Here is a 13178-nt window from a genome sequence, read left to right on the forward strand (position 1 = left end):
CACCACAAGCAGGCTGGAGTTGCACTAAAAGGTGRGAGGGGACACACTGGGGACAGCTGATCCCCAAYTGACCAAAGAGATATTCCATGACACCATATGATGTCATGATCAGCAATAAAACTAGGGAGAAGGAGAAAGCAGGGCTGATGACATGTGTCTTCCCAAGTAGTCATAACAAATGATGGAACTCTCGTTTCCTGAAAACATGTCTGCCCGCAGGAAATGGTAAATTAATTTCTTACGTTTTTTTTAGTTTGTGGTATCAAATTTGACTGTGAACTCTCCCAAGATGGTCCAAAAATGAACTATACAGCACACAAGTCAAAATTGGTATTTAACCCCTCCAAAGAGAACAATTTTAATCACAATACAATTAYTAACCAAATTTGAATGAAGAACAAAATCTTTTCTTCAAGGTAGACAAKATTTTGTTTTATAAAATGTAGAAACAAATTAGGTTGTGATTTTTCACCCTATGCCTCAAGAAAGATGTTCCAGAGGAACTAAATAGAAACAATGAAAATTTCTATTAACAGAATACCATTAGCCCTCCTTTTATTAAATTATTTAATAATTTAATATTTACTACTTTGATAAAAGCAGTAAAGGGTATACAATTTCATAAGGAAATTAGTCATATAGTAAAGATATTGCTTAGAATAGCAATAACAACTATTTTCACATAATCACAGTGATTGAGAGAAATTCAGAAAGATTTACCTTTACCATTACAATGTTTATAATGTGTCTAGTAAGTATAACAGGAAAGGTAGAGTAGAAAAACTTACCACATTTTTGAGTGCTTTTTAATACTTTCRTAGTAAAACAAGAAGTTAATTTCATGAACACCTTCTTCATCTGGTCCCCGTAACCACATTGGCAGCTGCACTGAAGCCCCAGGGAGAAGAACAGCATCAGGAAGTGGAACCTGTATTACTTCAGGTGAACCTCCTGTGCCAACCCCAAAGTCTGCAGAAGAAGCTGAAGACAGCAGTGCTGTTCGCACAGAGGTAGGATCTGTCACAACAGTCTTGTAAGCACTACAGTTTTCAGAGGCTGAAGGACTTAGTGGCGTTAGAACAGCAGTATTTCCACCAAAAGTGAAAAATTCTGGATGCTTGGATACGACCTTCAGTGCAGTAAGAGGACACTTGCTTACGTTCACAAATTCTACATATGCTTTTCTGATTTCTCCACAGAGAAGTCCTGTAGGAAAATTTATAAAGAACACCTGTATGGGGGAGAGAAAAGGATAAAATAAAAACCTGAATGCTAAGCCAAGTTAGGAATACCTGTGAAAACAACCATTAACACATCCAAACTATTCTGCTGTCTAGWGTCTCCTGAGGAGGGGAAGTGGTGAGGGAGGTGCACATCTCTTCTCCCTGAAATCCAGTGACTGGACGTGAGAATGCAAAGATGCACCAGGGGAGGTTTAGACTGGATATTAAGATGAATTTCTTAATGGAGATAGTGGTCAAACAGCGGAATAGGCTTCCTAGAGAGGTGGATGATGCCCCAGGCCAGTCACTGTTTGAGAGGCATTTGGACAAAGCCATTAATACATTGTGGTCAAGGCACATAACTTGGTCCAGGCAGCTGGACTGCATGATCACTGTAGTCCCTTCTAGCTGAACTACCTGTCCTGTACGGGGCACTGTGATTGACCAGTCAGCCAGACCATATAAACAGCCCTAGTATAGGGCAAAGCACTCTTTTTCAATCAACCCACTGGAATAACTGTTCTAAATTAATGTAAAGCAAACAGAAAAAAGCTTCTTTGCTTGTTCCCCCTTCATCTGGCTACAAAAGCTGTTGCCAACTAAAATTCTAAAGGGAATATAGCACTTTCAGAAGGACATGAATTTTGAGCCTTCAACTGGAAAAAACCAACAGAAGTTTGTCACTGACAGATCAGAAATCACCTGGAAAAATTTAGGCACTAGCAAAATCCAAGCCTTCATTTTCAGAACTACATTTATAAACTCTGCATTCAACTRTTTTCTCAAAAATGCCAATAGGAAGTAGCTACATACCTCCAACAAAGGCATTTCTTCTGTAATAATGGGATCTAAACGTCGATCAGGTCCATATTTAATCGATGTTTTTTCCTCTTTTGTGTTATTAAGTCGAGGTCCTTGGATTTCTAAATCTTGTCGTCCTCGTACRGATAATCCATTGGAAACAAACTTTCCTGAAAAGATTTTTAAAACATTTTTTCATTTGGGTATTTTTAAGTAATTCCTAACTTCATCTCTATGAAATGATCCAGAGTTCCCAATCCAACCTCCAAAGTCATTTTGATTTTTGTTATTGAGCACATGCAGGGTTCATTGATTAAGCAGCATCACCAACAAAGAACTATTCAAAGCTAACAGTCACACAACACCTGACTAGTGCAATTTTCAACAGCCAGTTATCCATTGTTGTGGACTTACTCTGCCCTTCAATAGTTTGATTACAACTGGAAGGGAAGTGGAAGACACAGTGCRTGAAGTTGAAGTTGGAAAATTCCAAATTTCTGCCAGGCTGGAAAAGTCACTTAAAGGATTATTTCCTTTAAAGACAGCCACYGTTCTCCAAACAGTTTGTATTCAARARGTTTCCAGCCTCKMCATAAACAATCYTCTATTTCTTTCAGACACTTTCACACATTTTAATCCCCATTTAACCTAACAACTAAAGATGTCTCAACTGTCTCAACATGTGAGAGACAGTTTCAGATGAACAATTCAACAGAACAGGTCAAGCAGCATGCCAATTWATTGTCCATTTATATATTAATGTAAAGAAAAGAGAATTTAAGATGCGAAAAAAAACTGTTATCAGCCAAATTTACATTTGGGAATTTATAAAAAGAATTCAGTGCAATATTTAAACAAAAGTTGAAAGTTAACAGCACAAAAAGATGAATAGGAAAAAATTAATGCCAATAGAGTCAATGGAAGTTGTTACAGATTCAACATGGCATAGATGGRATATTTACATTTTGATTTTTTACTGATTTCAAAATTTCAACAGATTTAAAAGGACCAATAAAGTATGAATCTGGCATCCATCCTCATGTGATTCCCACAAGAGTCAATYTGTTCTTTTCCCATTTCAGTTGTTYCTGTTATTTCTACATCCCTACCTGATGGAAGGCCTTGCTTCATAGCAGTCAAACACTAAACACTAGAACTTAGYTCTACTCTGAAGAAGCCATGTCTCCTCCCTCCACAAACACACAATTTAAGATAATAATACACTTACCTGTCTGTAATCCAATAGAAGGATCTATCCCATCTAATGGCATAGCACCTTGAACAGTGCCAAGATTATAAACGACTCCCAGAATATGTAGCTCCCCTGTTTGATGGGGAAAGAGCTTTAGTCTTGCCTGTGGAGATACGTTAAATTTTTGTTGTTGTTGCTACTAGAAAGAAGTATTATTACATTTAAATGTCCAATTGCTAAACACACAGCTACGTTTATTTTACAGGTGCATCAGAAATAACCGCACAGTAAATATAGGTCACTTACTAGACTCAAAATTTCACATATGCAGAATTTAACAAATCAGTTCTCAGCTGGCAAATGCTCATTACATTAGGAAAAAATCCTAAAAGTTAACTTTTRCTATGATTAACAGGGGGTAGCATCACAGAATGGCTTTAGTTGGAATGGACCTCTGRAGGTCATGTTGTCCAAACTGTCTGAGACTCCACAATCTCTCTGGGCGGCCTGGGCCAAGAGCTCAAGCACCATCACAGTTACAAAATAAGAATTTATAAATTTATAATTATAAATAAATGTTTCCTGATTGTTTCACATGAAGCCTCTYGKGTCCACTGCCTCYGGTCCTGTCACATTTATACACAGTGATAAGATATATGTGGTACTAGAACTTCTGACTCATCATGTCTTAGCTCTAAGTTTAGCCTTAAGTTCAGATCATAACAAGCCTGAAACACACACTGAAGTTCAACACTGAAAAGACTGTTTTTAAAACAAAATAKAGTACTTACCACTTTTGTCTCCTCACTATTAATTAAAAACTCTGCTATTGCTTCAGTTCCTACCATATCTTCATCACGTATATCCTGAAAAGAAGAAACAGCTCTTTAGGTACTATTACTCCTAAGCAGAAATAGTGTCATAAATAGTATTTCCAGTACCTTTCCCAAAGTGTTCAAGGGGAAAAAGCATACAAATTTCAAACTGCAGATAGTTAGGACAAACAAGTGCTGCATGGCCAGCTTCTCAGGATTTCCGAATTAAAAATGCAGCTCGAGACTCAGTAAGCATTTAAAAGAAATTTAAGATTTAGCACTATAAATTGGAACCACTCCCAGTCAATTTCACTGATAGTCACAGAAGGATTTATCACACCGTTAAAGAAGCAGTTCAGATCAGAACAGAAGGGAAAGTGTGTGGGAAGCCCYGAGAGTTATGCGAACTCATGCTTACAACGTTGGCAAATAGTTACAGCACCTTTAGAGATTACTATGTTCCAAATGCTTTTGGCTAGAAAAACAAATYATTTAGGACTGTACTGTAATATTCATTATTAGAACATATTAAAACATAWAAAACATGGATGTGAGAACAGTCCATCAGAGGTTTTGGCAGCATCAACTGAAGCGATAAGTTAAACAGTACTACAATAGCTCATCTTAAGTATTCAAAACATTAAATACAACAAATTTTCATCAAGATACCAAGATGTTCCTATGTTATACAAGCACAGTTTTTCAGGACACACATTTCACTATTTAGAGTAGCTCAAACAAGAAAAAGATATTTGATAATCTACCTAATAACACTCATATTTGTCATATCTGCTGGTCAAGGCTAATGTGACTCAAAACAGATGTAATATGCATACGATGAAATCTTGGAAGTATTTCGTTTTGCATTCAGCTTTACGATACACATTACAGTATGTTTGTTGATTTGACTGCTTTTTCCCTACAGATCTAGGAAAATCTAGATAATGCAAAAAGAATTTCAGTAGCTACGTTTTTCTTGCCTTTTTTCTTAGTTTACACTTAAACCATATTTAATGCTTATGCTTAAATGTTTTCATACTTCAGAATTTTGAATACTTGACATACACTCCATACCTGTAGCTGTTTGGGTTGGAAAAGGATGAAGCTTTCCTTACCCGCTCTTTTGTTTCTCCATCCTGCTTTGCACTGAAGTCTTTAGGTTGAAACTTCCASAGCAATGAAAGGTCAGTCAAAAGAAGTGGAACTTTCAGAGGGTTTCGGAAGGACACTTCTACAGTTATTGGTTCTATTAAAAAAAGTGCAAGAAAAAWATTACAACAGGCTTTTCCCATCACAATCTGAAAGCTCACCTATCTCAGAGTATTCATGTACAAACGTCTCACACAAGAATATTGGTTCAAACCTATAATATGACAGGAAATATTATACAAATTTATTTAACTCAGTTTATTGCTGAAGAGTAAGAATCTTTACCTTCTATCACAGCAAGCGGAAATTTGGAGTTATCTGAGTAGCGATTTAAACAGAACTGCGTTGGTTGAAAGTTTGGAGGTATTGTTCCTTTATTTATCACAGACACAACCTGCTCCTCGAGCTCCTTCCACTGTTGTGATGATTCCGAGTCATACTCCTGATCCAGACTTACATGYGTAGCTGCCTGCTTTTCACCTGGTGAGAGAAAGGCAGTCTTAGAAGGTGGGATGACATGTAACAGCTGCATCAGAGGGCTGCCCTGGCAATTTGATAACTATTCTTAAAGTACTCTAAGTTCTAGGTCGCTATCATTCTACAATTGATTTAAAAAAGCGAATTGCAAACATTTTGAAATACACAGACAGAAGGCAACACCAAGAATAATTTGAATATAATTCAATTTGGATATCATGGCATTCTAAGATTTTAGCATGCCACATGATATACTTAGGCTACAGCTCATTTTTACTTAGACTACAACCCCACAGTATAGCCCTGGTTTATGTAAGGATTTCTACTCAGTTTYCTTTACATTCAGGAATCACAGTGTTTCAAATATTTCATCCAAGAGGAAGTTAGCAAGTTAGCTGTAAAGCTAATTTCTAGCATTGCCATTAGCATYCAGTACTTGCTACAGCARTAACAATCCCTTTCAAGAAGTTCAYCACAGACTTGCACTGAAGCTTTCCAGGTATGAGAAAYAGTGATAGTCAGCACAACCAGATGCACAGATTTAATATTTGCACAGGAAGTCTGGAAACATCCAACAAGTAGATACTAAGCTCAAGCTTTTCTTTTGAAATATTTTTAAGTTACCCAGTCACATTAGTTTTACATAATACAGACTTTAAATAGCACCAACTCTTGCAGGTATTTCAGTTCCTCAAAAAGAGACTTGAAATTGTTTACATGAAGTTTTCTAACCTTCTGCTGGCCGTCGATCATGCCCAAAGAAAACACGAGTTGCTGAGCTGTTAATRTATGGTAAAGGAAGCTGTGGTAAGGGACCATCAGGTGACAGCTGGGTTGCATTCTGCAGCAAAGGAGCCAAAAAACAGTGTCATATATTACTAATGGCTGAATAATAAGGAAGCCAAGTTAAAAACACTCAGTGTTTGAATGGGGAGTACTTTTAAGATGTAACAAATAATTTCAATTGACTGTTTTGACAGTCTCACATAAATGTTTTTTTCTTCAATAGGAGTATGAAGTTTGTGAAATCTTTACAGAAAAAGGAGAATAATTATTTTAAACGTGAAATCTAATCAGTACTGTGGCTGCTGTTACAAGCTTCATTTGATGCGAAGCTTGAGCCTCTAATTCAGAATTTGATGAACTACATTCACTATCCCACTACCATTCAACAACTCTCACCAAGCTGAGCTGAAGACTCAAACACCAGCCTCTGAGTAAGGTCTACCATACCTCAGYAAATACCACTGAAATTCTGTTCCTAAGCTTTACAAGACAGTAAGTATCTACATGGCTGCATGTTGTGTGGCAACAYCAGCACTAAAAACCCCATAATGTATATGGTATACTACAGTCCAGAATCACCCATGAGCTTAAGYACAACTCAGTGACTCACTTGATCCACCAAATTTTATCCTTATTAAAGAATAAAATTCACTACATGGATGGKGACAGAGCTACCTAATCTTTATTAMACMTGTATTATCAAAATTCCCCAAAATCATTACACATGGATCAAAACAGATCCACTTCCTCTATAAACCTACAAAACTTATCACAACTACAATTCAGCCATGACGCTCAAAAAGAAGACTTCACTTTATTGTAATAAAACCACATACATTATATTACTGTAATAATAACCCATACTAACACCCAGCTGTGAAAGTACTACACATACAAGATGTAGCCTATGTGGGTATTTTGAAGTCTGAAGTGAAAAATTGAATATTATCAACTAGATTGAAAAGAAAAAAAAAACAATCCAGGAGCAAAGCAGAACATAACAGAATATCACTTAATGATTTAATAGAAAAATAGTGGTAATAAATAATACTTATTACTCCAGGAACAAAGAAGTAACTTACCTTATAGACATAAAGATATTCTCTTAAAAAAGCTCCTTGCTGAGCTGGAGGTTGTTTACTGTCATTGATCAAAATATGCCTGAAGGCAGACACAGCATTGTCCAGCTGACGAAGTGTAAAGGACTGACGACCAATGGTGAAGTTAATGTGGTCTTCTGCAAGAGACCAGCCTTTCCCTTTGTAAACCTGCATGGCTTGACAGTAGCAACGTAAGGCATGTTTCTTCTGCAAGAAAAAAGTTAATTTCTCAAATAATCCAATTATCCACTGACTGTTTTTGTAATATTATGAAGACTGAACAGTAAGTCAAAATTAATTTTTACCACATCCCTGCCGCWATGCAAAGTGTAATGTTTCAGAACTGTGCCTCATAACATCTCATCAACACTAATCTAAGCACAGCACAGAAGTGTTTGCTTGTACAGTACAGAGCCTGGCCTCCAGATTAGGTTCACATTTGCAAAGACTAGAGTAACAGGCATTAATTTAAGAAAGCAAATAACAAGAAAARTCTACTTTTAAAACACTGTTTGACATTCCTTTAGAACAGACTGCTAGAGTTTACAGAGCTCTACTGTCAAGCCTCAGGACATAAAATGGATTTAACACATTACATTCCACCCGAAATGAACTTCTTTCGGCCAATTGTTGCTCAGTAGACCTACCTGGGACAAAATCCATGCCAAGAAAACCAACAAAGCACAGCCCTACAGTACATACAAGAAAAATCACCAATCATATCAGCCACTGGGAGACATCTGTCTCCCAGTCAGCTCCAGAGTGCCTTTCCTGTATATATACCAGGATCCAGGCATTCAATCCCAAGTCTAGGTACTGAACACCTGTACAGACATTCTGTGTACAGCTAAGTCTCAGCTTCTAAAAAGTGGCAACAGYATTCCCTTATTTACAGCAGTAATGGGGGAAAACAACCTAATATCTGTTCACATTGGTTTGGTGATGTCAGCACTGTACAGGCAGCAAATCCTTAACATTGGCATGTACTAATGACACTTTAAAATATGGTATTATGGTCTGCAGCTACACAGCCTGGCTGATTTTTCTTCAGTAGCATTTACATTTCGGTACCTCTAAGGATCTGAAAAAATATAAGCTACATTTCCTGCAACACTGAAGAAGTATTTCTTGGAAACCAGAATCCCTACAAATACTAGACACAATCAACAAAAAGAGCTGTTACTCAGAGTCAAAACTTTACATAATTCATTCACTTTTCCAGGCAAAGGAACAAGATATAAAATAATAAATAAATTAAAAACTGATCAACAGCTCCCCGTCAAGTGCTAACAACAGAAAAGGAAACTTCTACATGAAGAAAACCAAGGAGGGGAAGAAGTACTCCTGTTCTTCACAGAAGTCAAGAATACAACAGTACCTTTTTTTTAATCCTTACCAGGACAATGAAACTGAAACTGGGTAGGGTGGGACAAAAATCCCCCACCAATAGGGCTTTCTTCCAGAACTTTGATGATTTGGTTCTCTTGCATTATTATTTTGCAACAACCACCTCAGAAGGAATTAAACACAGGGTGTATCTTTACAGTGCATCCCACATCTGACAGATACAAAAGTTCTGTCCAACAAAGTTTATCTACCACAGTTAGAGCTGTCTGCCAAGGAAAATGAATGGGAGTAAAAAGAATCTGATCTGCATTGGTTTAACAAGCACTTAAGTCTAACACCAGAGAGATGCTTTGATTTGTCATGCAGTAATTTTCACGCACCTGTACCTCTAATAAAGAACATGTATTTAAGCCATCAGGAAAAACAAATATCTAAATGTTGTTATTATTCTAATAAATTGAGTTTAACAAATAACTCCTGCAATTCATTCTTATCTCAAGAGTCAAAACACACCCTCGCCCCAAAAAGCCTTKTATGGTACTGTGTATGAAATGAGACTCAGAAATGAAAACACCATCACTTAGGTTTCAAGTCAGTAATCTTTAGCACTGCTTCAAATCCASAAGTAAATGGCTACAGTGATCAATGCAGAAGCCATTTTCAAAAGATCACAGAGCACAATATTGCTGACTTACACAGAAGTGTCAGAAGCCAAGTATTGTTTTCAAGACTAATGACACATTTAACATGTTTTTCAAAGCACCAAATAGCAGGCCTATTTTCCATGTGGAAAGATAATACTTACCTGACCAGCTTTACTAAATCTGTGGCCAGCCAATATCATATGAAATGCAAACTTTCTAACCATGGGACTTTTCATGTTTATRAAACAATGGGCTGCCTGCTCCAACAGGAGTGCACTGCGAAGATCTGAATCCTATTTAAAGGAAAAAAAAAAAAAAGGAATTAGTCTCAGAGTTGAATAAAAACCATAAAGGGGCCTTGTTTTAATGCTAAGAGGGACAGTAAGTTTTAAGAGTACTAGGAAGTTGAAGATTCTTTCATATGCAAAMATTATACACATAAGTGAGCATATAAAAATTAGACTAAAAGCACTTTTCACKTTGTTACAGGTACAGTGTTCAATATCATCATGTTCTGATTTTTTTCTTATGAAGAACATATGAACCTGTTTCAGTATGAGTTCCAAAACAAATATTTTCTGCTTTTTCAGTTACTCAGGCTACAGTTGCAAACCTCTGAAGCACTCTGCTACCGATTTCCCTCCCCGCCTGAGAGAAAAAATAAGACTTCTACGAGGATAACAGAAAAATAGATGGAGCAATGAAACTTGGTGAACTTTTATCACAACAACCTTTCAAACCTGTTGATTTCTTAGTAATGTACAATTTCTTAATATTACCCCCTTCTCTTCTCTCGTCAGGACACAGCTATATTACTTTAACCAATCAAAGCAGAACCTACTTGATTTAACAGCTGAATTCCATGCTCAGTGATGGTCAAGTATATATCTTGTCTACAAATATACTCTGAGACACCAATAGATATTCCTTGCAACTATCAAAATGCACCACCACGGCATACTACATCTAATTTTAAGTTGTAGAATGATTCTGCAGATCAAATAGTAATAAATGCCTTGCTAAAATACCTTACACTGCTCTCATAAACATTGGTAGCAAGCTTAATTTAAGCTGAAAGGACAAAAATGAAGCTGCAGAGACACTTGAAAGAGAAAATTACAGAACCAAACAAATTTATTCCATGCTTAATCTGCCCCATGAAAGTCTCAGAAACATCACATTTGGTGCAGCTGGCCATGAAATCAAAACTGGTAGTTAAACTTTTCTCCAAGCTACAAAGGAGATGCTACACTATTACTGGAATTACATTTTTCTTCACTGTTTTTCAAGGAAGACAATCTCTACATTAGAAGCTGATTCCATGCTTAATTTTCACCAATTACTATCACAGAAGTGTAGGGTTTCACTTATATAGTAAGGCTCTAATGATTCATACCAACTCAGCTACAGTAATGCTTTAGTTACTTCAACTATAGAGAATTTCTGATTATATATGGGATAGCATCCATTACGGCTCTGACAAGCCATGCTAATATTTTAACACATGAATTCTTAAGCTACGCCATCCAAGAGCTAAGCAGATGTCAAAGAAAATTAGTTCCAAAGCCAAAGATAACACATTTAGCATGGTTAAGGAAGTCAAGCAAGTAATTTGACTAGAAAAGGAATAACTGTACTAGTTCCTCCACTTACACTGTAAACAATTTTTTTCACTTCATGCTCTATACCTGCTCAYTTGCTACCTTTGGCTAGAAAATATTGCAGGACAAGAATCAGAAGGTAACCTAGAAGTGCTTGGGTAAGAAAACAAATAGTGAGAGGGCAGAAAAGGAAAAAGCTACTAAGTTTTACCTCACTGGTTAAACGAATCAGAAGAGCAGCTGCCTCTGAATATTTGCTTTGACTTTTTAAGATTTCAGCACTAAGTAGTACACAGCGTTCAGCCAGAACCATGTTCCTAAAGTAAAAACATAYATGTATTAATAAATATTTATCAAAATAAACTCTAGAAAACTTTCCAGCTCAAATCTCACAAATTTTCTCCATCTGGCATCAGACTGAGGTTCTAATGTTTATCCTTCTTAAAGCAAAGTTTGACTCCCCACAAAACAACCACATAGAGATCGACACATTAAGTGTTCAATCCTACTGTAACAGGAGCTTTATGAAAGTCAAAGCTGGTGAGTATTTTTGAGTACTGTATTTATAAAAATATCAACTAAAATGATCTGACAGACAAGAAGTCCAACAGCCAGAAGCAGGTTGTATTGGCAAGCTGTACCAGGGTACCAAGCACCCACCAAGCCGCTCTATAATACCCTCCTGCTCGGCAACACAGGGGAAGAAGATCAAACTAAAAACCTCATGTACTGAGAAAAGGACAGGGAGATCACTCACCAGYKAGTCATGCCCAAAACAGASTTGTTTYGAGGAAGATTAAATTAATTTATTGCAATTAATAACTGAATAGCATTGCAATAAATAGAAAAACAAAYAAAACATGTCCTGACATATCCTCCTTTCCAGGCTCATCTTCACTCTTCTACCTCCTTCTCCCGGCAAGCAGGGAGGGGAACTGGGAAAAGGAGTTGTGATCACTTTGTAACATTTCTCCTCTGCTGCTTCTTCCTTCACACCCCCCTCCCCAGTTCCACGGTGGGATCCCTCCCACAAATACAGTTCCAGCATGTATCCTTTCAGAAACTGACTGTTCCAGCATGGTTTCCCTATAGGTCACAGTTCCTGCCAGGAAGCTGCTGTGGCATAGGCTGTGTGTAGCCATCTTCAGGGCACATCCACCTGCTCTGGCACTGGGACAGGCTGCAGGGTAGATCCCTGCTTCCCCATGGGCTGCAAGGGGAAAATCTGCTTCAGCATGATCTTCACCACAGGCTGCACAGAAGCACCGCCTTTCTCCTCCAATGTTGGTGTCCACAAGGAAGTTTCTCTCATTTTCTCACTGCATTCTCACAGCTGCTGCACAGCTATTTTTACCCTTTCTTAAATCTATTACCRCAGAGGCAACACCAGCACCAGCATTGCCAGYTTGGACAGCAGCAGGTCCATTTCGAAGCTGAGGGAAAATTGACTCTGCCACAGGCAGCTCCCGCTGTCTTGTCACAGAAAGCATCCCTGCAGTCACCCCACTATCAAAAAAATCTACCATGTGAAATCAGTACACATGTACTGTTCTGTRTAGAACAGCCCAGATCTTCTTTCATGCTACTCTAGATATGTTAGTTCATCTTGCTCTTTAAAGTTACCATCACTGTGATTATCTGACACTATCACTGTGCAGAGCAAGAAAGTTAAGCCACCCAATCTTTYAATCTGCACTGTATCAGTATGAAAGTAAACAACATACTTGCAGATATCTCGATARGTCTGAATTGCTGTCTCCATGTAATGAGCGGGATATGGTCTAGGAGCTCCAGGCTGAAGAAAAGCTGACACTGCTGCCATTTCCTGTAAGAGAAATTCCATGCTGTCACTGTAATTTTTTTCAACAAACAGTAAACCTCAGAGTGCTGAGGAACACATTTCAGCTACTAGATCAAGATCTTAATCTAATCAGTTACTGATATACAAAAGTATCCAACACACTGCAACTGCTAAAAGGCTTAATACAACAGCCTATTTATGGGTCTGCTTATAATTAGCCAGACAGAAGCAAGAGTTACACA

General features: G+C 37.5%; 1 protein-coding gene across 1 annotated transcript in view; it reads right to left on the reverse strand.

Annotated features, from left to right (window-relative positions):
• TRAPPC8 (trafficking protein particle complex subunit 8) overlaps nucleotides 1-13178 on the reverse strand; it is a 52339-nt gene that overhangs the window by 18247 nt on the left and 20914 nt on the right. Inside the window, exons 10-20 of the mRNA XM_057365032.1 lie at nucleotides 12860-12960; nucleotides 11347-11452; nucleotides 9696-9827; nucleotides 7526-7750; nucleotides 6390-6498; nucleotides 5466-5660; nucleotides 5147-5277; nucleotides 4008-4082; nucleotides 3253-3379; nucleotides 2037-2194; nucleotides 789-1231 (exon numbers count right to left, since the gene is read on the reverse strand). Of these exons, the coding sequence (XP_057221015.1) occupies nucleotides 789-1231; nucleotides 2037-2194; nucleotides 3253-3379; nucleotides 4008-4082; nucleotides 5147-5277; nucleotides 5466-5660; nucleotides 6390-6498; nucleotides 7526-7750; nucleotides 9696-9827; nucleotides 11347-11452; nucleotides 12860-12960 (1802 nt within the window). The remainder of the gene's footprint in view (nucleotides 1-788; nucleotides 1232-2036; nucleotides 2195-3252; nucleotides 3380-4007; nucleotides 4083-5146; nucleotides 5278-5465; nucleotides 5661-6389; nucleotides 6499-7525; nucleotides 7751-9695; nucleotides 9828-11346; nucleotides 11453-12859; nucleotides 12961-13178) is intronic.

Source organism: Malurus melanocephalus, unplaced genomic scaffold (assembly GCF_030028575.1).
Source record: "Malurus melanocephalus ecotype Western Australia unplaced genomic scaffold, MMel_1.1 scaffold_46, whole genome shotgun sequence".
NCBI classification, from domain to species: domain Eukaryota; kingdom Metazoa; phylum Chordata; class Aves; order Passeriformes; family Maluridae; genus Malurus; species Malurus melanocephalus.